At 35.9% G+C, this 27,746-nt stretch overlaps 1 protein-coding gene across 2 annotated transcripts in view; it reads left to right on the top strand.

Moving 5' to 3' along the window:
* The window catches only part of slco4a1 (solute carrier organic anion transporter family, member 4A1), a 34,526-nt gene extending 22,741 nt beyond the window's left edge, over positions 1-11,785 (top strand). For both annotated transcript variants that reach the window (XM_051096121.1, XM_051096122.1), the window contains exons 5-12: positions 1,389-1,510; positions 1,605-1,716; positions 2,333-2,487; positions 3,237-3,489; positions 4,647-4,809; positions 5,605-5,780; positions 8,277-8,490; positions 9,843-11,785. In XM_051096121.1, the coding sequence (XP_050952078.1) occupies positions 1,389-1,510; positions 1,605-1,716; positions 2,333-2,487; positions 3,237-3,489; positions 4,647-4,809; positions 5,605-5,780; positions 8,277-8,490; positions 9,843-10,010 (1,363 nt within the window). In that variant the 3' untranslated portion in view covers positions 10,011-11,785. The remainder of the gene's footprint in view (positions 1-1,388; positions 1,511-1,604; positions 1,717-2,332; positions 2,488-3,236; positions 3,490-4,646; positions 4,810-5,604; positions 5,781-8,276; positions 8,491-9,842) is intronic.
* Positions 11,786-27,746: the final 15,961 nt, after the last annotated feature.

Here is a 27,746-nt window from a genome sequence, read left to right as displayed (position 1 = left end):
TACACTGCTAGTGATTTATAGATCACACAGCATTTTCTTGAACACTAAACTTCACTGATATTGTCTTTTATAAACCCAATTACATATTTGTCTAATACACAAACTAATACTAAATACTTATACTAAAACTAATACACATATATAAATATTAAAATTATTTAAACATAATAACTGTTGCTGACCGCTTACAAATGTCCTGTATGTATCCAAAATATAAATATTGCAAAATATAAATATATAAATAGGACACTCGATAGCAGAAATGCGGAATTATTTTGAGGGTTCAATTTATAGGGCCCTATGAAATCCATTTTATTTTTTTCCCAAATTCCATTTTTTCCGGTTAAATTTTTCTGGATTCCATTTTTTTTTCTGGTTTAATTTTTCTAGACCCTGTTTTAATGGTTAAATTAAATTGTTTAATTAATTGAAATCATGACACATACATAATTGAACAGCAATTTATTAAAAGTTTAACAAAAATTAGATTTTTAAGGCCCAATGAAATACTTTTTTTTTTACCAAATTATGTGTTTTCCATTCATTTTTCTGGATTCTATTTTAATGGTTTCATTAAATTTTAATAATCGAAAGCATATCTAAATAGTTAATTGTTATTCATATATATATATATATATATATATATATATATATACATATATTTTATTTTTTTCAGAAATACTGTGTTGTGTACATTTTTCTGGTAAATACATTTTCTTACAATATTCCTTACAAATATTTTAATAATAATTATCACAATATTACCACCATTACATTAAGTCATATATTTTTGTCACAGTTTATTCAAGTTAAACCGAACTTTTATTTTGACTGGTTGCTGTGAAAACCTTGCTGTGTAAGTTTCTGTTTGTAAATTATATGACAGTAGTTTTGTTTTTTCACACAAGAAACAGTAAAATGCTCATGAAGTGACTCACAGCGTAGTTCTAGAGATCATGTGTTTATGTACTCATATATTGAGGCGGGAGATGCTGAAAACACCATGAACGTCACATGCTTCAGTATGTATATTGCAAACGAAACCGCGCGTCTGCCCCATTCATTCACACATGCAGAACATGCAGGATTCATATTTAAATAGTATTTTGTTGCTTAGTATTCACAGACAATAGTCCTTATCACATTTTGATTTAAGTGTACTGACCTACTTTTGATTTATTCATCCAAAATTGAGCAAATTCCGTGACATTCCGCGTAATACAGTAAATTCCATTTTTACGACTGGATTCCGTGATTAATACAGACTGAAATCTGACATAAGCCCATAAAAAAACAAAAACTTGACCATTTGATTTAAACCAAACTTTGCACAATTTCAGTCACCGCAATACTTTCTAAAGCAAAAATTTTCTCTCTTTCGCTCTTAGGACAGAGCTGACTCCTGAAAACCCACTGTGGGTGGGAGCTTGGTGGATTGGTTTCCTGGCAGGAGGAGCGGCAGCTCTGGTTATCGCTTTGCCTATATTGGGTTACCCACGGCAGCTCCCAGGTGCTACCCACAAGTGCGATTTAAAAGAAGTCAAGTGACTGCAATACAGTATAGGATTAGAGTGAATAACAGTGTCACTTTCTGTATCTGGTAGGCGCTCAGCGGTATGTGGCCATGCGGGTTTCAGAGGCCCACCAGCTGAAGGATGGCAGTCAGGTCACTGCATCTGATCCTCAGTTTGGCAAAACAGTAAAGGACATGCCCAGGTATGAACACATCACTGGAGAGGGGAAGGTTTGTTTGCTCTGCTATGTATTAGATGTATTAGAAGTATACATGTGTGACTGTATATTGCATTTCACAGTCTGTTATCATGTGCTGTGCCACCATGTTTATATTTAGACACTTGGTTTATTGGAAGTAGCTGAGGTTTTAGTTTTCTTGTCTGGCAAGTTCAGCGAATTCAGATGGGTGATCGGTCCCTAGACGATTTTTAAAGATCCAGGAAATTAGCACTTTTTACTGACACTTTACTTTTAAAGATCCAACAAACTGCCACGCACCAGTTATTGGGTTGTCGTTTTTCATTTGGTTTGCTAGTTTTCATCCTGCTGTAAGATTCCACTAGATATCATTAAAACCTTCAGTTTTTTCTTCTCCTCTGTTCAGTTTTTTAAAGGTCTTTGAAAGACAATTGCTGCTATTCACAAATGGGTCTCTTGACCAAAACAAAAGAAAAAAACACAAAGCAATGCTTGTATGTTATCCATAAACAGTTACCTGTATCACTGAAATGTTAGAGTAGATGTCAACTGAACATCATATGACATTTTAACTTAAAATACTAGGTAATTTAAAATAGATGTTACTTTTTCTCTATAGATCAATGCTGCTTCTTTTGAAAAACCCTACCTTCATCTTTCTGTGTCTCGCTGGTGCCACGGAGGCCACGCTCATAGCCGGGATGTCCACGTTTGGCCCCAAATTTCTAGAGTCTCAGTTTAGTTTGAGTGCTTCAGAGGCAGCAACCTGGTTTGGTAAGAATCACATATCAATAAAACAAACTGGCACACATCTTGCTCAAATTACTCTTAGATTTTTTGGTTCATTGTTTATTAAATAATTCTCCCCTGCTCACCAAGCCTGCATTTATTTGATCCAAAACACAGCAAATGTTGTGAAATATTTTTACTATTTAAAATAACTGCTTTCTATTAGATTTTATTTTAAAATGTAATTTATTCCTGGGATCAAACCTGGTGCTGATTTTTCAGCATCATTACTCCAGTCTTCAGTGTCACATGATCCTTTAAAAATCATACTAATATTCTGACTGCTGTTCAAAAAAAAAAATAATAATAATAATTTAAATAATTCAAAAGTGATGATAAAGACCTTTATAATGAACTTTCTATTCATCAACGAAACCTGAAAAAATTCTACTCAGCTGTTTTTTAACATAATTATAATAATAATAAATGTTTTTGAGCAGCAAATCAGAATATTAGAATGATTTCTGAAGGATCATGTGACGAGTAATAATGCTAAAAATTCAGCTTTGAAATCACAGAAATAAATTACATTTTTAAAAATATTTTATTTTAAATAGTAAAAATATTACAAAATATCACAGATTTTGCTGTACTTTGGATCAAATAAATGCAGGCTTGGTGAGCAGAAGAGACTTCTTTAAAATAATTACAAATAATATTGTTCAATAACTTTTGACTGGTAGTGTAAGAAACAACTAAACTGAGTTGTTTTTAACTCCATCTTCTCATACCAGGGTATATGGTAGTACCAGCTGGTGGCGGAGGCACCTTCCTGGGCGGCTTCATTGTAAAGAAGCTGAACCTTCGCTGCCGCGGGATCATCCGTTTCTGCATGCTGTGTGCACTGGTCAGCCTGATGGCTATCTTCATCTTTTTGATACACTGTCCTAATGTGCCCATGGCAGGAGTAACCTCTCCATACTACAACAACTTTACACACAACCACTACAGCGCCTCCTACCTGCAAACAGAGATCCATAACAACAGGTATGAAACCCTTTGAATTTATTACTGTTACTCATATCTGTTATTCATCCCTACCTTTTATCAGGAAGGTCATATTATACAAACAACAACAACAGTCATATCCAATCCTATCCACATACCTTACCTTATAAGGATAGGAAGAAATATAATTGTTGATCATAAGGTGTAAGTAAGATGTGCTTATCTATTTAGCTCTCTAGGGATGGTTTCAGTTCCTCACTTGAAACACCATCAGCACAACGTGTATGTGTAAAAGAGGAAGTACATGAAGTACATCTATTTGAAAGATAAAAGGACAGAAAGTGAAGCCTTGAAATAATATTAACAATGGCCACTTTGAATCATTTATGATGCAGTGGTTCACTCGGAAAATATGCTGAGGCTGTTTTTTTACTTTGTGCCTTTCCTCAGTTCTTAGTCTCCTCAGTGGTCTTGGTGTGTTGGCCCAGAATAACTAATGAGTTCCCACACAGAGATAATGCTGTGCGTTCAGCTCATTTACCCCTGTTATGTTCACTTTAAGCATATAAACTGCAAGCTATACTCATATAGAAGGCCATTAAGTTTATTGTCAGAGCAAGAGGTCAAAATCTGCATGAAATCAGTTTTAGATTATTTATTTACAATAAACGAGTAGGTTTAACTACTTAATGCTAATTTAACACATTTATTATTTAATGTAAAAATGTCATTGTCCTATAAAGTAAAGGGGGACAAATATATTAATTGAATATTAATTGAATAAACATCTGTTTTATGTTTATGTACCTTTTAAGACCTGAATGGGCTACTTTTTGACCAAGCTTTGTCATGATTTACTCAGTGCAGGTTTTATCAATACAGATAAAGAGGCTTGACAGATAATATATTATTACTGACTTGCTGAGTCATGTCCAGAAATGTCACATTAATATTTTAACAAAAAATGTTAGAAATCCAGATGATTTGATATTAATTTAAACAATGAATTCAAATGAACTTTTTAGTCATCTTTAGGTATTGATTTTTTTACAATCATGTCTGACGTGTTGCATGCTTGTTTTATCGCACAGCTAATGGTTTACATTAATACCCAGAGTAGGAACAAGGACATTGACTGACTGATTGGTTGAGGTGAAATGAAATTTAAAACTAAAATTCTTCTCTCTCCCTCTCAGCTTTTCAGATCTGGGCAACCTGACCGCAAGCTGTAACACTGGCTGTCACTGTGTTAAGGAGTTGTTTAACCCTGTGTGTGGTGCGAATGGAGTGATGTATTTCTCTCCCTGCCATGCCGGCTGTAGCTCCCTCAACCACACTTACAGCCCCAGAGGCAGACAGGTACACAGACCCCATGTTCTACACTTTCTCAGCGTCACATGCACTTTTTTAACAACACGATCAGTCAGTTAAAGGGATAGGTCACCTAAAAATTAATACAATTCTGTCATTAATTACTCACCCTCATGTCGTTTCAAACCCTTAAGACATTCGTTCATCTTCAGAACACAAATTAAGATATTTTTGATGAAATCTGCGAGCTTTCGGGCCCTGCATAGACAGCAGCACGAACACCATGTAGTAAGGTAGTAAGGACATCAGTAAAATAGTCCATGTGACATCAGTCGTTCAACCTTAGTTTTATGAAGCTACGAGAATACTTTTTTTGCACAAAGACTTTATTCGACAATTTCATCTCTTCTGTGTCAATGTTCCGCGTGCGTTCACGAGAGTACCACAACCAATAGAGACGTTTTTGTTTTTGAATGTGGGGGTTCCATTGCCGTCTATGCAGGGGCAGAAAGCTTTCAGATTTCATCCAAAATATCTTAATTTGTGTTCTGAAGACGAACGAAGGACACACGGGTTTGTTTGAGGGTAAGTTATTCATGACAGAATTTTCTTTTAGTATCTTTTGGTATCAATATTTGTGAGTTTGTACTATGAATACAAATTGTACATTTTGAAACATAATAGCAAACAGAAGTATTACAAATAAGCTGCATAAATTTTTGATTATGCGTTGTTTTAGTGCAGTGCAAAGGTTTACTTTTATAAGAGGTCTCTATAAATCTATAACTTATTCTTGGTTATGAATTGGTCCTTATCGGTGTGCTTGTGTTTATGCATTCATAGGTGTTCTCTGGCTGTAGCTGTGTGGTAGGGAATATATCATGGGGAGAACATGGTTTTGCTGAAGAAGGGAGGTGTGTGTCGTCCTGCAATCACATGCCAGCCTTCCTCACCTTCCTTTTCGTCATCATCTTCTTCACTTTCCTCTGCAGCATCCCTGCACTTACTGCCACACTCAGGTATGACCACTGCATAAACTGTACCAGAGTATGTGAGCGGAGTGGAGCGGCAACAATTTCCCCTCCGCACTCCAAGCATTCAATAATCACTCCGCTCCAGCTCCGCTCCGAGGAAATTTACGGCTAAAGTATTATGTTTTGAAATATCACATAACATATATTACAATAAAATAAATGACTAGGAGAGAAGTTTTGTGGCTTATTGGACCACTAGGGTGCAAACTATTCCTACCACATTCCTATCAAGCCTATTACGTGGTTGTCAGCATTAAAAAGTATCATCTGCTTTTTTCAGTGCAAATTTTGTTTGTAAAGTATGAAAATAATAGTTCATTTTTGCCAGTCATTTTATCTACGGATCACTGCATTTCCTACAGATTTCGGCTCATTCGAAATCGGATACAGATGAAGCAGCGCTGTAAGATTACATTTGATTGAATCCATTATTGAGATAGCAACTGCATGTGTAAATAAGTGTTGTACCTGTTTATATCATGCTTTCATCCGAAAATATTCAGTATCTAGAAGGAGCAAAAAAAATCCTCGAAAACTATCCTCCTAAACCTCCCACTCATGTGTATTGCTGTCAATATAATCATGACATTCTTTCTGATCTCAGTGATCCATATCAAGCTAGATGACTATGTTTAGCATGTGAGTTCTTGCTAAATATGCAGTTATATTACGGGCTGTTGGGATGAATTGTACTCGTGATGGAGCGGTAGTGGAGTGCTCTTGGAGTGAGTGAAAACCACGACGCTCCGGCTTTTAAAAAATTAGCTCCTCGCTCCGTTCAAAATCACACCATTCCACTCTGTGCTCCGCTCACATACTCTGCACTGTACACTATGGTTCAAAAGTTTGGGATCAGTATTTTTTTTTTTCTTTTTAAAGAAATTAGTACTTTTTATTCGGCAAGGACACATTGATCAAAATTTACAAGTAAAGACCTTTATAATGTTACAAAATATTTCTATTTCAAATAAATGCCAAGTTCTGTCAAGAAAGTCTACACTGTAGATGGCACAGGCTGATGGTTCATTAACGCAAACTGACGATATTATCACATAGCATTAAACTACTCTAAATTGGTTCATACACAGCCAATAGGCTTGCTGCTTTACATTTACATGTCTGGTTAGCATTTGCTAGAGCATCCTCTGAAACCCTCCACATCCCCAGCTCCACCTGTCTGCTAGATCTGCTATTGGTAATTATATATGTTACTTGTGCAGCAGCAGTATGTCTTAAATGCTCACAGCACCGTATCTGCGTATGTATTGCCAGTAGCAAGTTCCTGTACTTGCTTTGCAAGCAATAACCAACAGCAGCAGTAATTCAGCAGCATTTTTCACACTGATAATAAAAAGAAATGTTTCTTGACCACCAAATCAGCATACTGCAATGATTTCTGATGGATCATCTGACATTGAAGACTAATAGCTGAAAATGCAGCTTTGCTGACATTAAACAGTTAACCATATTTAATGATTTTACTGTTTTTACTGTATTATGGTTCAAATAAATCCAGTCTTGGAAATCATAAAAAAACATAAAAAGTCTTAAAGGAAAAAAAAAATGTAAGTTTTCGCCAATAGAGGGCGCATATTCAAAACAAACAATGAAACAAAGGCGTAGTTTGATGACGCCGTGATTGAGTGTGGAATCACGTTGTCCTCATCCCTACGGCCGATGTCCATCGAGACTTGGGTAGAAATTATGACAATAGATGAACTAATGTATTAAAGATTTATTAACGTCACTAGTATTAAGCAGGGTGGGGCTAAAAAAAAGTTGTGGAAGTGAAACGAGGACACTAAAGCGATTGCTAATGAAGGTCAAGCGCAATACACGGCTCGAAAGCACCGTAGCTTTTATTATGCCACAGTCGACCGCTTCTGCTCCTTCCGGTCATGCATATGTAGAAAAGCAGTGATGTTTTATCATACTAGATACATTTGACTGTGTTAAAAGTTCTTTTATAAAGCTACTCTGTGCATTCGTCACCTGTCTAATAAAATGCATAACATATTTCCATGTTTTCTACAAAATAAATCTGGAAAATTGAGGGTTTATGCCACCATTGGCAGGCAATGCAATGACATGGCCAAGTAACTCTAGTTAAAATTGCTAATTTCTCTGGATTTAAACTTTGTTCGAAACATCTGGGATAATGTAAGTACACATGTCAGCAAAATATATAACATTGTTCTAATGGTTTTTGGATTTTTTAAATCAAAAAATCTTACATATTGTGCCTTTAAAAAATGCAAAATAATATGTAATAAGGTCATGTGACAATGTAGCATACTACTCTTTCAAATCAGAATTGTTCCTTGGAATAATGCCTACTCTTTCACTTTCTATTTCTTAAAAAAAAAAAGTATTAAGACAGTATTTCATTACAAACATAGATAGTTGGATCGCTTATGGCTTACCTTATAATACAGATGTTTGTCATTGTAGGCTAATGTCATTGTCTGTCTTCTCCTGCAGGTGTGTTCCTGACAGTCAGAGATCATTTGGACTTGGAATCCAGTGGATTGTAGTAAGGACTCTCGGTGGGATCCCAGGCCCCATAGCGTTCGGCTCTGTGATTGACATCTCCTGTCTGCTGTGGGAGGAGCAGTGTGGGGAATACGGCTCCTGTTACCTGTACCACAACTCAGCCATGAGCCAGTACTCGCTCATCGCAGGCATCATCTACAAGGTAGAGAAAAACACACTTGAGAATATCTGAAAATTATGCAAAAATGTACCCAGAGAAACCAATGCTGACTCATTTCACATTTAATACAGTTTAGCTTGTATGAAACTCTTGAAACTAACTTCTCAGTTTACCACAGGAGGCCTTTATTTTGCAGCACTAAATGGCCTCCAGTGGTATGTTGACAAGTCAGTTTCAAATATTTTATAAAAGCTAAAGTATAATACATCAGATAGGGACCAAAGGTCTGAAACTATTAGTGAAAATGCTTCCATTTTGGTATTTTATTAAAGTGTTTCCGTTACAAATTATGTCAGCATAACAGTTTGAAAAATTTAACGTCATTATGTCTTAATATTTGATTCGTTGCCATTTTTAATAGTAGTGACCAAAAAGAATAATTTAAAATGTTATTTTCGATAATATTGCTTTTTGCTTGGATTTTTGAACATTATAAACCTTAAAATTTATCATAGTGCCACATGATCCTTCAGAAATCATTCTAATATGCTGATATAAGAAACATTTCTTATCAATAATGTTGAAAACAATTGTACTGCTTAATATTTTTGTACACATCATGATACACATTTCTTTCAGGACTCATTGATGAACAGTAAGTTCAAATAAAACAGTATTTATTTGAAATTGAAATATTTTGTAACATGATAAATGTTGTTACTGACACAAATATTATATTTCAGATTTAAATTAAATTTGTAATGTAAGAATTTTAATGTGACCTCACTTGTAATACATAATTCACTTTAAGATCGTGTTCACATGAACTACATTAACTTTTTTTTCAAATACAAAATTCACTTTTATATGGTGTTTGCATATAAATGTGCTTGCATATAAAATCCATTCACTCGTTTTTTTTTTTATCCCAGAAACACCTAAACAGTCTCAGTTATCAAGCCGTTTTGATTTTACAAGCAGAATGATGTCATATTGCTCAGGCCCCGCCCATTACTGCTGATGTCCCATATTAGCATATTTTCGCCCTCAGCCAGTTGTATGCTGTCCGCCGACAACAGTGTCGCGTAAGCAACGCAGGTGTTTTGTAGTTGGATGTAAAAGTAAACATAAGTGTTTTTAGAGAGGGGCTGGGTGAGCAGCAGCTCATTATCATTGAAAAAAACATGCCCTGAAACAGGTTGCGGTAAACGGAGCTGTTTTCGACAAGGTAAAAAGTGTGTTGTTTTACAAAACCATTAAGGTAAAATGTTGAAGACATTTCATGAAGACCCTAAACTTGTGAAAAATGGGCATCTAATGTCCCCTTTAATGAACTTCAGGATAAATTTGTTCAATTTTGTTTCCACTTATTCAATTTCTCCCTTTCTTCTCAGGTTTTAGGCACTACATTCTTTTTCCTGGCTGCCATGCTCTACAAGCCGCCTCCTGAGTCTCCTCAGAGCAGCTGTGAGAGCACAGATGTGGGAGGGGGAGATGTCAGAGACCTGCCAATCAAAGACCTCCCCGCTGAAATCATCTCCAACCCGCACGCCAAATTATGACCTCAGTCTACAAATACACGACACCTCACCTCAAAGTGTGCATGTACGCGTCTGTGTGCGTGTGTGTGTGTATAAGGTCAACACCATCACTTTTCACTGTGCCCCATTCCACCGACTATACATCATTCCTAACATGCATTTGTGATATATTCTCATTGGCCCACCAGTCTGAAACTTGGAGTCCACTGACCCAAACACGAGGACTGAAAGCTTCCATCACAATGAACGACCAAAGGTCAGAGGTGAAATCAAAGCATATGAGATACATAACCAGAACCTACCAAAAGCCAACATAATCTTAATTTGACAGTAGATTATTTATGCGTATAATTTGATATTATTTCTATCATTTGAATGGAAATTTACAGCATTTTTGTAAGGAAGAAGCCATAGATTATATAGAAAAAAGCACTTAATATAAATATGAAACAGAAAGAGAGTAATATAACTGTGCAGATGTTATAAAATGTTAAGATGTTATAAAATATTAAGATGGTGGATTCAAATGCTGCTCAGTTATACATAAAAAACAGACAATTAAATATAAACTGTGCCTTTGAAGAGTTTTGCATTAGTCAGCACAGTTAAAAAGAGATATTACAGAAAAACAGAAAAAAAACTATCCATTTAAATATTCAACTCTCAAACTCTTAAATCTCTTTAAATTGCACTTTAAACTCACTTCACTGATGGAAATATACATCTGAACCATGTACAGTAGTGAACTATGTGCCATTAGACCAAGTTTTGTCCTGCAACGCAACATTACACAGTTCTAGTCCACATTATGATACCATCTAAAGCATGTATGACTTGTGATTCTTGTGTTTGATTTTCATACATTTTAAATATTTTTAACATTTTAAAATGTGCCAAAATACTGTAGCTCAGGACTGAGCAGGACAGAGAGGCTTCAAGGTATGAGCTCACATAGAGATGCAAGTGAGAGATGAAGAGGGAGCAGGTTTACAAAATCAACTTTTTGCAACTGTATAACAGGTTGAAAAATACTTACCTGAAAAGCACTTCACTTTGAGATTACACTGAAAATTATTCTTGCACTGATTTAGGATGGCATATTGTAAAACATAAACAGACACTTTCTCGGTTGCTTATAAAATAAGCATGCAGCATTTTTTATTTTTTCAGAATTTAAAAGTACCCCAAGCTGCTTAACTTCAAATATAAAAAGAATAAATATCTGCCACATAAACCTAATTTGCTTATATTAAGTGCTACTAAAAACATCTCACCAATGATACTTTATGTAGAGGTTTTTATTTATTATTAAATGCATTTGTTAGGATTAATTGTCTAATGTTGTATCAGAACTCTGAAGTCTTTTATTATTATTATTATTGTTGTTATTATGTTTTTTTTCCTTGATGTGATGGATTTTGATGGATTACATCGACTCTCTGAATGACAACGATGCACTCGGAAACTGAAGATTTGCACAATGAAACTGAACATGCAACAACAAAGAGTAACATGATGTTTGTATTTGACTTTGTGTTGGTTCATGTGTATTTTTTACTCCGATGACTGAAAGAAATGTGTCTTGTGTCACAAAAGGAACTTGTGAGTGGGTCTGTTATTGTCTTTATCGATATTTGTTTGTGCATTTTTTTTACCACTGTGTTTCTAATCACTTGCAATGTACTTCATTTTGGTACTTTCTTTGTCAAGTAATTTTTTATGCAGACGTTTCGATAAAAGTTAAGCAACAACCCAAATACAAACAAACAAAAGCAAACTGTCATATTTTATTCCGAGCTATATCTATATCTACACACACACACACTGTCTACGCAAAGTCACATTTAGAAATCTAAGTGCCCAGTTTTATTTTGTCATAACATTTCTGTGCTTTTAAAATCCTAAAATGGATTTATTTTGAGTTTTAAAGTAAATGTGAATCCTATATTTTTAAAACGGCATCAGACATTTGGGTCTCAGTGTATATTTTAAAGCACCATTGTTATTTAGTCATTACACAACTTAATTGGAATAGAAAATATTTTACACATAGGTTCATGTTTTTCATTTAGAATTAATCCACTTATTGTCAAGATGCCAACATAGTTAAATTAGGTCAATTTAAACAATGTACTAAAGCCATTTAAACATTTAGCCACTGTTCAGATTCATCAGACGTTACTTTTAGATTTATTTATTTGTCCAATTTCTTATGCAGTATCTACAGTTGCAATCAAAATTATTCAACCCCCCAGAGACGATAGTACTTTACAAATACAAGCTTTTCTGAAGATTCAGGACTTTATAAAAATTGCATCTACAACACGTTAATGGCATATTAAAAGTTATAATGTCAATATAGAATGTAATGTTTTTGAGTTATAGGATTTTTTAATATCACACCTGTGTCATAATTATTCAACCCCTGTTCAACATTGCCATTTTAAGTCACTTATTTTTTATGGTAGGGAACAAAATTGTCTTAAAACACAATTAAGCCTTTATAAACTTTATTAAAAAACAGAATTAGCTTGGGGTGTGACATACATACGGTTAGCCCATGCATGTGCTGAAGTTGAGTCGCTAATATGACACATTAGTCAAAAGAGCTCTCACAAAAACTATAGAGAAGAAATTGTCTTATTTTATTAGAAAGTCTAAGGCTACATTAAGAATTCCAAGACATAAAAAGTTCCTAGAGACGCATCTGGCAGCCTTATTCCTTAGTTTGAAGTGTGTTGTACCAGAAAACCTTTGAGGGAGTTGAACAAAAAAAGCACAATATCATAAAATGTTTGATCAGAGCAACTGAGAAAAACCTGCAATGTACAGCCAAAGACTTGCAATATGACCCAACAAAAGGAGGAAAAACATTTCAGTGCAGAGTATAAGATGAACACAAGACAAGTATGGCATTCATGTTGAGGCATCTTGCAGAATACCACTCTTGCCCAAGAAGAATAAAAAGACAGACTTAAACATCCTAAAATTCATCTGGATAGACCTGTGGAGTTCTGGAAGAATGATTTATGGAGTGATGTGACCAATCTGGAACGTTTTAGACCTGTGGATCAGCAGTATGTCTGGTGCAAAAAAGGCAAAACTTATTAGCAGAAGAACACCATCTCCACTGTCAAACATTGAGGTGGATCAGTCATGTTATGGGGTTGTTTTACTTTAGCAGGAAGTGGAAAACATGACTGTATGAAGGACATCCTGGATTCTTTGAAGTATCAGGCCATTTTGGCAAGAATTGTGATGCCTTTGATGCAAAGACTGAAGCTGATGATCAGTGGACTTTCTTGCAGGACAGCCATCCCAAAGTATACATCCAAATCTACTTACGCTTGGTTCAGGGATCAGTCATAAAATGTTCTTGAGTGGCCTGTTCAGTCTCCAGATTTAATTCTCATTGAAAATATTTGGTTGAATTTGAAAAAAGCAGTGGCAATGTGAAAACCAAAGATTATCAGTGATCTGAAAGCTTTTTCAGGGGAGGAATGGACCAAGATTGCAGTAGAAAGGTGACAGAAGCTTCTAAGCACTTCCAAACAGCGTTTATTGGTGGTTTTAAGGAATAAAAGATTCTGCACCAGATTTTACTTTTGGGGGTTGAATAATTTTGAACATGAATGTTTAGAGCCAATTTCATTTTCTTTGATTAGTCATCAACTTACGTTCTCAAAATTACTCAAATGTGTATGAATAAACTTTCTCTACTAGTGTACTGATGGCTTTGTTGAATTGTTTTCACAAAATTTTGTTCTCTGCAGCAAAATGTCTTGCAGGTCAAGGGGGTTGAATAATTTCGATTGCAACTGTAATTAATTAGCATAAGCTCCCTTCTTCAGCACAATGGTAATCACATAAATTCATAAGACATATGTTTTGATGCTGGGATGCTGGTTAGGTAGGTTTTGATGCTGGTTTAAGCTGGTCCTTTGCTGGTTTATGTTGGTCCTTAGCTGGTTTATGCTGGTCCTTTGCTGGTTCATGCTGGTCCTTGACCAGAAACATGACCAGCAAAAACCAGCAAAGGACCAGCTTAAACCAGCATCAAAACCTACCTAAACAGCATTCCAGCATCAAAACATACCTACCAGCATATGCTGTTTTTTTCACCAGGGTAATGCCATCAAAAACGATTCACAGCACCAACACAAATGGAAGAAGTTTTAAAATGAAGTTACATAAAGTGTACTGAACATAAAGAAAGTTTATGGAAAAAGATTAAGAACTGTGTTGCTTCCGCTTATCAAATTAGTAGAACAAACAGCAAAAATCGCTTTACTTACGAGCGTCTAGTCATTGTACTGTTTGTTGGTGCCACCAGATGTCACTAGCGATACAGTGTTGAAAATTTGTCCCGCCAACTGAAATGACAAAAGGTCATTCTTAGAAAGGGATGAGATAAAACGAGGTAAATAAGAGATAGAGTTTGTTCCATAACATGTTACTTGTGTGAACACACAGATAAAGATGGTTTAACATCATGCTCTATGATGTTCAAAACATAAGGACTTAAGCTGGAAAATGTCATAGTTAAATGTCTTTGGAATAAGATGTGATGAACTACACTTAATATCAAAATGTTAAAACTAAAGATAAGAATTCAGAGTGGAATATAGCCCATATTAATACATAAAAACAAGAGAAAAAAGAGGCTTTCTGGCAGTGAAGGAAAGATAAACAAATGAAAATCCTCAGAAGGAAAAGGCAGTGCTTGAATTGAGATTTGCATAATGAACGCATGGCATTATGTGAGGTCAGGATACAGTGAGTGTGAGTCAGAAGACAGGGAATACATGACAAGGCTATTTGTCACAGATCATCATATTGTAAAATAAGATTAGTTTGCCATGAGAATACGTCTGCTTAAAAGAATCGTAGTGCAGCTAAATAATAAATGACGGTTGTCATTACAGCTCAGCAAAAGATTAAATCCAGGTGGATTTCAATTTCCTTCATAGTGACTCCACAAGCACAATATCCTCACAATTTCAGGAAATATTGTTGTAATCACCTCTAAATAAGAAGCTTACCTGAAAGGCACAGGCACTGGCCGGCTCTATATCATCTATGCTTAGCATCACTGCTCAAGGCAGGCATTTAATGAAGAACAATCCGTTATCTTAATGCACACAGTCTGTGTAACAGTCATCATTAATGATGCAGACTACTCAGTATTTGCTAATTAATCTTCCCTTGGGGAATTACTATGCAGTCTTCTGCAATTCTGCTTGCAAATCTGTTTGTATATGCATGTATTATTTGATCTTCGCATGCACTAAGTACAGTCTGTTCTACTTAATCACGGACAGTCAATTTGATGACGTTTAGAAAGTCTGACCCAATTCAAACAATCTTATGTGCCTAACACCAGAATGCACAATGAAAATTAATGTGTAGTAAGCACATAATGTAACAATGTAAAAGTCTTTGTCACTTTGCTTATCCAAAAAAAAAAAAAAAAAAAAAAAATGGTCATTAATTACTTCTCCTGATGTCATTACAAAGTCTTAATATTAAGATATTTTTGATGAAATCCAAGAACTTTCTGACCCTGCATAGACAGCAACGCAACTGACACGTTTAAGGCCCAGAAAAGTAGTAAGGACATCATTAAAATAGTCCATGTGATATCAGTGGTTCAGCCGAAATTTTACGAAAGAATACTTTTGTGCACAAAGAAAAAAAAAAAACGACTTTATTCAACATTTTCTTATCTTCTGTGCCAGTCTATGGTGCTTTCATAAGAGTACCACGATGGTTGAACCACTGTTTGCATGAGACTCAAGAGTACCTAAAAGTAGATGCAGAAGAAATGAGAATATAAATGAGCAGTAGTTTATGTGAGGAGCTTAAGCATTTCTCACTGGTGTCATGATATCGCTGAAACATTAGCCTGAAGGCCACGAGTCACATATACAAACACACACTCAGTGGTAAGAGATAAGAGCCTTCTGTGTGTGTTAGGGGATTGAGGCAATATGGTTGGACTGACATCTAACTTTCCTAACCTCTTGACCACCTCGCAAACGGAGTCATTTTTTTTTTTTTTAGATAATTCACTCAGCCATCTGTTTTACCCACTGTGTAAACTATCCCTGCTGTTGCCGGAGGAGAGCGGAGAGCAGAGGTGATTGAACAGAGATCAGCCCCTCTCCCTCAACACGATGAGGCTTTTTAGCCAGCACTTACAGAATAGAATATAGAGTAAATATCAAACAGAGAAGCAGCAGACTATTTCCTGTACACAGACAGGAGGATTTTCCATTTTCCTAGCAGAATTGTCCAGATTTGTCAACCGCAGTCAAGCTGTCACAGGTAAAATCAAGGCTTCCTTGAAAATGACAAAACGTTTTAGTTATGCACAAACTGTGCTAACACTTGTATTTCTGTAATCCATTTCAAGTATACAGACAGACATAGGTAAATGTCACTCCCCATAAAAAGAAAGATGGACAGATGATGAAATTTAATACAGCTGAGGACACAAACAAACACCTATTTCAGAGGGTCACCGTCAATGCAGCTTTTGTTAACGGCATTAGACTTCTCTGGTGGCTGTGAAGCTGGCTGTGAAGGTCAGGTCTTTCATGTCAATCTCACACAGGACAGCCTCTCCATATGTCACTGAGTGATCAAGATTAGAGAGCATCAAGAAGACAGTCAGTTCCCCTCTGACACCAGATCTCAATTCACACACACATACACAGTCTAGTCAGCTATCCTTGAAGGGACTCTCTGCTGGCGTAATAGTTTTTATACTGTACAAACCATATATTATATAGCCCTACACCAACCCTAAACCTATCTGTCACAGAAAACTTTCTGCATCTTAACTTTTAAAAAAAACTCTTTCTGTATGATTTATAAGTTTGTACCCATGGGTCCCCACCGTGACACGAGTCCCCATGAACGTGTGTGTATTGGGTGTGTTCACACTTGTCCTGTTTGGTTTGATTGAAACGAACCCTGGGGTGTATTCCAGAAAGCAATGTTAACTTACCATCTGCTAAACCCTGAACTCTCAGTTGATTAACCCAAACCTTGGTTCCAAAAATGTGTCCGCGAGTATGTTCATTCAACTCAGAGTATGCCATACTGCTTCTTTCTTCTTCTATCGTCCAAAAGGTCATTTACATACTTAGCGCATATCACCACCTAATTGGTGGTTGTGCAATCTTTTTTTTCGTTTAATCTTTAATCCTATAGAGAATAAGAATTATATTGTTTGTTTGATGCTAATTATATAATAAGTTGTATCGGATATGTATTTTTATGATAAAAATACATTATAGAAAATGCAGATCCATGATGTGTCAGATAATAAAATATAATAAACATATATAATATAAAATAAACATTACCTTGTCATAATAGTGTTTTATAATTTATACAGAGAACTATTATAAATGCCAACAGAATAAATATAATAAACATATTAGAACATATTATCATACAACTATATATATATACAGTTGTATGATATGTAAATTATAAAGCACTAATATAAGTAAAATATAAGGTAATATTATATTATTCTAATATGTTTATTATATTTATTCTGTTGGCATTTATAATAGTTCTCTGTATAAATTATAAAACACTATTATGACAAGGTAATGTTTATTTTATATTATATATGTTTATTATATTTTATTATCTGACACATCATGGATCTGCATTTTCTATAATGTATTTGTATCATAAAAATACATATCTGCTATATATATATATATATATATAACGTTATTGTAGCTATATATAATATAGTGCGCAATCTGTCACGCCCACTGGAGTAGAGGGAGCAGTTTCAGACACAGTTATAACCTACGGAGCAGGTTGCTATGGCTACTTACACACCCTGAAAGTTTCCTTCGTTTTAGGACCACCGAAGGTTAAGGTTATCCGCTTACTTACCCTTAAACATACCTGGGTATGTCACATAACCTGCTTTCTGGAACACCCCCCTGGTGCAATTGCTCTGTGCGGTTCGTTTGAGTAAGTGTAAACACTGCCATACGAACCCTGGTGCGCACCAATCAAGCGGGCCGAGACCGCTAAAAAGATGGGTCACGGTCCACTTCCAAACGAATTCTGGTGCGGTTCGAATGATATATGAACGCAACAGGGACCAAATACTTCTAAACGATCCAAAAACAGGAAATGACAAGATGTGATGCTATGCAACGTGATTTCACAAAGGGAACAAGCAGTGTATTCAAAACAAAATGAGCAGAGGGCAAACGTGGAGCAACAAGGAGGTAAAGTGCCTTTTATGAGCTCTTTGTGAGTTCGCAGGTGGTGAAAATAAAATTATATGCATGCAACAAGTGCGCTTAGTCCAGCAGACGGCATTGCGTATGCTCGACTTAAAGCCATCAGTGAATGAGTACTTTGATGTAATACACACGCAGCGCCGCTTTAAGTCGAACGCGCCTTTTCTTTTTGTTGTAAGTGTTCGGTGAGTTCCGTCATGAAATATATGTCATTCAACCCGACCAGTCAGGTTGTGAATGTATTACTATGCCTTTAGGTTCGGTATCTTTAGGTTCGCTGTCAAAAATACCAGTGTGACCAAATGTATAACGGTGTTTTCACACCTGCCGCATTTAGTTCGGCTGAATCGCACTAGAGTTCGTTTTCCCTCTTGGTGCGGTTCGTTTGGGCAGGTGTGAATGTAGCAATCGCACTCGAGTGGGCACCAAAAGTGGACCAAAGAAGCGTACCGAGACCTCCTTGAAGAGGTGGTCTCGGTACGCTTTCAAACGAACACTGGAACGGTTCGGTTGTAGTGAGAAAGCAATCTGATCCAGTGTACCAATGAAACAGGCTTTATCACACTGTATAATGGGTAATTACAGTTCCATGAACAGCAGTAGCTTTGTTGTTTTGCTAATACCACTTAAAATGAACCTGTGTCTGTCTGCGCCATTCAAAATCAAAGCACGCTATTTCATTTTATAATGCTGTCAATTGCTCTGTTTGTAGTAGGTATGTTTTAAAAATGTTTTCCTGACGAATCCTGGACTCCTGCTCAAAATTATAAATTAATATAATGATACCCAAAAAGGTATTGTAAAGGTGTTGTTCCATTCTGACAGATGACAGCTGAGTGGAATCCCAGAAAAAAACGTGGAACTTTGACCAATGAGAGGACAGTTTACTCGCGCGAGACTTGAATTAACACATTTGGTCCACTGTAACACAGCAACACTGTAATAATTTTAACTCCTGTTTCGGAACAAAGCAATCGATCTACAGGTGTGAAAGCACCCTAATTTTCCTTTTTGGTCCGGACCAAATAAACCAAACAAACCTAAACTACAAGTGTAAACACACGCTAAGTCCCCACCAGTATATATAAACCGAATCACACACAGTCACTCACACATACATCTTTCACACCTATATCAGCATAAGCAATCAAAGTAAACCAACAGATTTTAAATGATAAACTAACCAAACCAAAAATATCAAGGGTGTAGGTTTGGTTGTAACATTTGTAGGGACATTTTAAGATATTAAAACTTAGAGTTAATAGCTAACATTTGAATGAGTGAGTGAGTGTGTCCCAGCACTGGGGTTGCACGAGTTAGTGCACTCTCAGGGCTGGGTTGCGGCAGGAAGGGCATCTGGCGTAAAACGTGCCAAATCGGCTGTGCGGATCACCCCTCTGTGGCGACCCCTGACAAAAATGGAGCAAGCCAAAGGAGATAGAGTGAGTTTTAATAGCTAACATTTAACTATTTTTGAATTTTCGGATCATCGGTCATCATATTGGTCACAGACACGGAAATTTACCTTAAATTTCACCAAGGTGATTACTCAGTAAAAACTCCCACAGATCATGTTTTAATGCTATTCCAAATCTTATTTTGGCGTAACAAAGTGGTTATGTTAGTTGTTTACTTACTTTTTTAAAATTAGTCTTCTAATTAATGTCATTATATTGCTCATTCAGAATGATTTGTTAAAGGAGAACTCCATTTCCAGAACAAAAATTTACAGATAATGTACTCACCCCTTGTCATCCAAGATGTTCATGTCTTTCTTTCTTCAGCCGTAAAGAAATTATGTTTTTTTGAGGAAAACATTTCAGCATTTTTCTCCATATAATGGACTGATATGGTGCCCCGATTTTGAACTTCCAAAATGCAGTTTAAATGCGGCTTCAAACGAGCCCAAATGTGGTTGTGAACGATCCCAGCCAAGGAAGAAGGGTCTTATCTAGCAAAGCAATCGTTTTTTCATTTTAAAAAATACAATTTAAATTCTTTTTAATCTCAAATGCTCGTCTTGTCTTGCTCTCCCTGAACTCTGTGTATTATGGTTCAAGACAGTTCAAAATCATCCTACATCGCTGCAGAAGTACCGACCCAGTCTTTGCAAAGTGAACATGCAAAGATCAAACACCCTTAACAAAAAAGGTAAAACCGCGATATAAGATGATTTTGAAGTTGAGGGAGAACATAAGATGGGAATTTTTCGAAATACACTAACTGTCATGAACTGGAAAAAAAACAGTTCAGGCAGAGCAAGACATGACGAGTGTTTGTCATTAAAAAGTATATAAATTATATTGTTTTTATGAAAATAACTGATAGTTTCGCTAGATAAGATCCTTCTTCCTCGGCTGGGATCATTTACCACCGCATTTGGGATCGTTTGAAGCTGCATTTAAACTGCATTTTGGAAGGTCAAAATCGGGGCACCATAGCAGTCCATTATATGGAGAAAAATCCTGAAACATAAGTTTCCTGGGGGCAATAATGTTCAACAATGAAAAGAAATGAACCAAAGGACTGTGCTGAAACTGAGTACAGATAATAGGAACAAAATGATAAAACAGAACATGCTAAATTTAATATTAGAGTAACAGACTTTACATGACCAACATGCCAGTTTAACTTTAACTTTTTTACTTTGAGATTTTAATTAAATTTGACCAAATTATACAAGTAATAATAAAAATGTAGAGATTTTAATAATGGATAATACAAAATAATCTAAATGACCGCCAGCATCGAGTGTGACTGTGTTAAAGCTCTTCATGTGTTTATATTTAGAATCTTCCTTTCATAATTAATTATTTTATTGCTTACATGAAACATGCTTGCAGAAGCAATCTGAGGAAACAGGAAGGAGATATAACAGTAGTACCATAGAAAAACAATTACAAGTTACTCATGTACCTTCTTCTCCTGAAGAATAGTCATTATGGAGTTTCTGAAAGATTGTTCATCAAAACAGGAAGTCTATAACAGCAGCACAACACAATGATAGGGGAAATAACATGCCAAGATCTGCCATACAGGCAAGATGTGATCTCAGCATGGGCGAGAGAGCAGAGGAGAGACTAGGAAAAGCTGGGAGGCCTTGTCTAATCTGTGTGACTAAAAACACTCTTTCATTTCATGAAAAGAGAGTGTGAACTCACTTCCATCTTCCTGAATCTAGCAATCACTACCGCAGGAGGCAAAACAACTTAATAACAGGAAAAAGTGAGATCAGAAAAGGATTCCGATTACTCACAAAGCAGTGAATGTCAAAGGACTCATTAAAAGCTCAGCTGAAAAATCTGTGAAGAGTAAAAATGGTGAAGGATGGATAATTTTACCAAATATTAAAGCAGAAATCTCAGCTCTTTTATGAAGTCAATGACACTGTGGTATTGATTCCTCACATAGCTTGATGTTTTCCAATAAAATCATAAAATGAAGTCATACCAGAAAGGAAGAACACTTATATTCTCAGTCCAAATAGCATGCAGCTTTCTGTGTTTTGTAATGTTTTGTATTGATTTAAAAAGCAGAAACTCAAGAATTTAGTTGTTTGTAACCTGATGTTGCTGATAGACTGATCAATACAGATATCTCTTATGTATTAGTTAAGGCAATTTTAAGTTCATTCTTGACTACTTAAGGGTTACATAAGGCCATAAACACGCTGTTCTGTCTTTAACAAGCAAACAAGTAATTAAAATATTGGCATTTATGTTTATTGTTAATGCCAAAATGCTGTGGTTGACAGCAGTTTCAAGAGTGACTCCTGTATTAAGCTGGAGATTCAGCCTTTATTTGAAACCAAATAAATAAAATATGGTTATTGCAAAACAAGTTTAAGACAAGCTCCATCATCTTGTTTCTATTAATCCTCATAAAGCTGTTTTCTCTTTAAATTTCTCTGTCTTGTTTACAAAACATCTAGAGCTTTATGGTGCTCAACAGAATAAATTATCTTTCATTCTGACCAACGGGACACAGGTAGTCTGTCATAAAGAGGGGATAAAAGGGAGTGATAGAGCGGAGATAGAGGAATCTAATTACAGCAGGCTGCAGATGGATGTCAGTGGACCTCTTTTGTTAATTTCGCTTTCAAACAAAGGCGAACAAAACACTTTGTACTGTTGAAAGGCACAAAATGAGAGCTTGCGAGGTAGAAACACTCATGTAACACTGTTCATTCTGCTTCCAAAACTGAACTGTTTAGGCACACAGGTGTGGTGTTACTTCTAAAAGTTAACAGAATAATTATGCTTGGAATAGAAATTAATCTATTTCAAAAATATTGATATTATTGTGAATTATTCATCAGTAAATTTCTTTTTTTATGTTAATATACATGGGCCATTCTACAGAATTGGTCCAAAGTCAGAGTTGGAAACATGTTAAAAAATGTGTCTTTTTCCAAACAACAACAACAAAAAAAAAAATACACTGACCAAAATTATAAACGCAACACTTTTGTTTTTGTCCCCAGTTTTCATGAGCTGGACTCCGGGGGGGGGGTCTGAAAACCAGTCAGTATCTGGTGTGACCACCATTTGCCTCACGCAGTGCAACACATTTCCTTCACATACAGTTGATTAGGTTGTTGATTGTGGCCTGTGGAATGTTGGTTCACTCCTCATCAATGGCTGTGCGAAGTTGCAAGATATTGGCAGGAACTGGAACACGCTGTCGTATACGCTGATCCAGAGCATTCCAAACATGCTCAATGGGTGACATGTCCGGTGAGTATGCTGGCCATGCAGAAACTGGGATGTTTTCAGCTTCCAGGAATTGTGTACAGGTCCTTGCAACATGGGGCCGTGCATTATCATGCTGCAACATGAGGTGATGGTCGTGGATGAATGGCACAACAATGGGCCTCAGGATCTCATCACGGTATCTCTGTGCATTCAAAATGCCATCAATAAAATGCACCTGTGTTCGTTGTCCATAACATATGCCTGCCCATACCATAACTCCACGGCCACCATGGGCCACTCGATCCACAACGCTGGCATCAGCAAACCGCTCACCCACACAACGCCATACACGCTTTTTGCCAACTGCCCTGTACAGTGAAAACCAGGATTCATCTGTGAAGAGAACACCTCTCCAAAGTGCCAGACGCCATAGAATGTGAGCATTTGCCCACTCAAGTCGGTTACGATGACGAACTGCAGTCAGGTCAAGACCCCGATGAGGACGACGAGCATGCAGATGAGCTTTCCTGAGACGGTTTCTGAGAGTTTGTGCAGAAATTCTTTGGTTATGCAAACCGATTGTTGCAGCAGCTGTCCAGGTGGCATGTCTCATATGATCTCGGAAGTGAAGATGCTGGATGTGGAGGTCCTGGGCTGGTGTGGTTACACGTGGTCTGCAGTTGTGAGACCGGTTGCATGTACTGCCAAATTCTCTGAAACGCCTTTGGAGACAGCTTATGGTAGAGAAATGAACAATTCACGGGCAGCAGCTCTGGTGGACATTCCTGCAGTCAGCATGCCAATTGCACGCTCCCTCAAAACTTGTGACATCTGTAGCATTGTGCTGTGTGATAATATATATGTATATATATATATATATATATATAAAATCATCATTTATTGGGTACTTTCAATTAGTAGGTGACTGTCCTGAACCCTAACCCTAACAAAATTAAACTTCTAAAAAATGATACTGAAATAATTTTTCCATTGTTTTCAAAAGTATCTTTTTGATTCTTTTAAAAAGTGAAGTTAAAAAAAAAAGTAATTTTATATATATATATATATATATATATTTTGTAAATGATGAAACTTTATGTAAGAAAAAGTCACAACCTTGTTGCATATATATATATATATATATATATATATAAAGCTTTCTGATATTTTAAATATTATTGTGGGTTTCAATAGATAATAAAGGCATCTTAGTATACACATGTAAGATTTTAATACTTAAATGCTTTTTAAATGTGCTTTTTGATTGTGGGACAGCAGTTTGGAGTAATTCTGTAGAATGGCCCATATATATATACAACCCTAGACCACAAAACCAATCTTAAGTAGTATATTTGTAGCAATAGCCAAAAATACAATGTATCAAAATTATGAATTTTTCTTTTATGCCAAAAATCATTAGGATATTAAGTAAAGATCATGTTCTATGAAAATATTTTGTAAATTTCCTAATTTTTTTTTCACTTCACAGTTCTTGTGTTTGGATTTTTTCCTTAAACAATCCTTCTTTTGCATCTTGTGAAAGGCAGGGTTTACCATTTATGGTCATGACAGGAGTTAAACAGACGAAATAAGCGGGCTTTTCTATCGCACTAATCTCATAACATGGACAATGTTTAAGTTTTGTAGCTATGCTATTATACCAGAGTGAATGGGCTAGTTGTTTAATCTGGTGTAATATTTCTTATGGTTTATTTTTAAATGTCAATTTCTGTATAAACCAACCTAGGCTCAAAACTTGCCTGTAGTGACATTTCTGCAAATTGAAATGTCCAGTGAGTGATGCTAAAAGTGTTTTCAGTTTTATCCAAAATAGAAGAATGTGGATTTAGCAATGTTATATTATGTTGGTTGTAATACATGCCATGACAGTTCGGAAATTATGACGGTAGTGAGTGGTGCTAAAAGTGCTAAGTGCTCTATCATGTTTGAAAGTAACAAACCACCTAAACTCCTGATCAAAAGTGTAACCAAAAGCAAATAAAGATTAAAAAAGAAAAAGAGAAAAATACATTTTCTAAAACATTCATGCTATTAAACCCATTAAATGTATTAGTTAGTTAAATATTAGTGCATAAATAATGCCCACTGATTTCACTTTGAGTCAAGATGCCTCAGTATCCTGGGTATATCGTCACACTATATGGGGTAAGTTGCCATTACACAGCCTTAAATAGGTTTTTCTGCCTGTAATTTATCTTCTGTTGTACTGACATTAACATTAAGCCACAAATGCTGCCAAAAGAGACTAAATTGTATCGGAACTCTTTAAAGTAAATCACAGACAGCGAGAGTGGAAAAACTGTCAATAAGTGTTCTTTGAAGAGCTCTTTATTTGCACTCTGAGCCGAACTCCAAACAGACAAAAGCAGCTCGGTCTGTTTCACAAGTTAATTAACTTCAGCAAAGCATTAGCCTATAGATATTTTTCACTTCCAATCACAACAGAGATGCAAACGGCGACAGGCGTGCAGATGAAGGTCAACAGGGTCCAAAACAATTATAACTAGATGCCTGGAAGACTGAGAGAGACAGAGAGAGAAGGGAATGTGATGAGATGAGTGTTTGTTTGTGTGCTAATGAGTTTTCAATACGTTCACATGTGGGATGTTTTAAAGATCTCAGGTAATGAATTGCTGGTAAAGAGAATGAATTCAGGGCAGAACTGGGTTCTGGTTATTGTTATTTTGAAAGAGGCCTCAGAAGTGAATGGAAAAGCCATAGGGAATCACCTGTAAGACCATTCACACCCCCAAATCAAGGGAAGCTGAGACGACCAGAAATTTTGAACGGTATAAAACAGCGGAAATTGATGTCCATTTCAAGTTGGATGAGTTAAAGAGTGTGGCCAAACAAGAACTGGGTAAAACTAACAATAACAAATAAATTACTGTAGTTTAGCAAAAAAAAAAAATTCACTTATATGCAAAGTACATTTTTTTTTCTGATACACATTTTTGTAATTTAAGTTCAATACTGTCAAAAATACAAGGGATCATAATATATTTTAATTTTGCCATACAGCACCACAAAATGTTCACCATGCTATTTTCAGAACCTAAATATTTACACTAAATCTACTGATATATTTAGTAAATTAAATGATTTTATATTATTACATTATATATATATATATATATATATATATTATTCATTTATTATATTTTATTATTAATATTTTTCAAAAGATTAGTTGTAAAGTGAAAGTATTAAATATAATTTATTTAATTATATATAATGAATCATCTACTGTAATGTATATAGAGAGTATTACAATAAACTGATTATTATTATATTTTCTTTTCCTATATTATTTCCTATATATTTATTTTCTTTTCTTATATTATTCCTCCTTAAAATTAAAATGACACTTATTTTTTTTGCTTCCTCAATTCAAATTGAATTCAGGAATTGAACTGAAACTGAATAATCATTTCAATTCTGAGTGTTGCGCAAAAAAGGCTTCATAAATACAGTGACAGGAGAACCAGACAGGCAAGAAAAATCACTTGTGTGCAAGAAAGTGATGAGGAGAAAATGTCAGACAATTAATATACCCTCTAAACCAGTTTATAATCACCTCTGCTTCATCTCTTCCCTCTGTAGCTGACATCTGAGCGCTCGTGTCACGGTACAGTAAGCCACGGCCCACTAAGTTCCTCCGATTTCATGCACCACAATCCATTTCATTATCTCCCTGCTAGCAGATGTCACTGGATTTACATTTAGCATAAACAAACAAAAACTCATAAATAATTATTAGAGATGCATTTTTGTTTATTGCTTTTTGTTTGTGATGTGTCTTTCTGTCTTCCTCACACCTTTTTTTCTCTCATTCATGTGGGAATTTGTCATTTGGCCAACCCAAGTTGTTTGATTGATGAGCTCCATTTATTTCCTCACAATTGCAAAGCAGGACAATAGTGTTCAACTGTCCTTTTTTTGCCAAACACTATTGCCAGACTCATTTGGGGTTTGTACCTGTGAGTCACGGATGAGGCTTTCATGAAGCTTCTGCCAAATGAGGTGGAGTGTCTGACCAGCACCAGTATGGCACAGACTCAAATGGAGACTGCATTCCTCTAATGGATCCTCTCACTCTGAAAAATTGCAGAAGAGTTTAACAGTTTGAAAGCCTACCAGTGCCTGAGAGCTAAAATGACCTTTCCAAGAAAGATAAAGCCATTTTCAGTTTGAAGTGAATTGTGTGATGTTTAGTTCTTCAAAAGAAAAAGAGAGTTAAGTGAAGTATAACAAGTCAGCAATGCTTGACGTTGCTGGGCCTTGAATGTAGTAGTACTGTTGCTGTCTATGCAGGGTCAGAAAGCTATTGAATTTCATCAAAAATATCTTAATTTGTGTTACAAAGATGAACGATGGTCTTACAGGTTTGGAACGACATGAGGGTGAGTAATTAATGACAGATGTTTTTTAGGCGACCTAGCCCTTTAAGTCCTGTGTTTAATCTTGAAAAGAACCTGCAACGTGAGTTTGTATCACAGGATATGATATTAAGATCTTTTTCATGCAAAGCATGATTTATGGCCCTAGACCAACAAGCAAGCCAAGGCAAACAGCATATCTGATTCTGGCCTTTGCAACCCATGTGGCTTATGGATGAATAACCTGTCATCTGAAGAGACAGAAAAGCATCATGAGTCATGCTGCTGGAGGTATGTCACGTTTTCATTGACCGCTCTGAGCATCACAGATTGGTGTTTCTGGACCCCCTGTGTTACAGCGTTTCTCTGTGGTTAAAG

Source organism: Labeo rohita, chromosome 23, assembly GCF_022985175.1.
Source record: "Labeo rohita strain BAU-BD-2019 chromosome 23, IGBB_LRoh.1.0, whole genome shotgun sequence".
NCBI lineage: Eukaryota > Metazoa > Chordata > Actinopteri > Cypriniformes > Cyprinidae > Labeo > Labeo rohita.
Note: the sequence above shows the minus strand (reverse complement) of the source record. Positions and strands in the feature narration are given on the sequence as shown.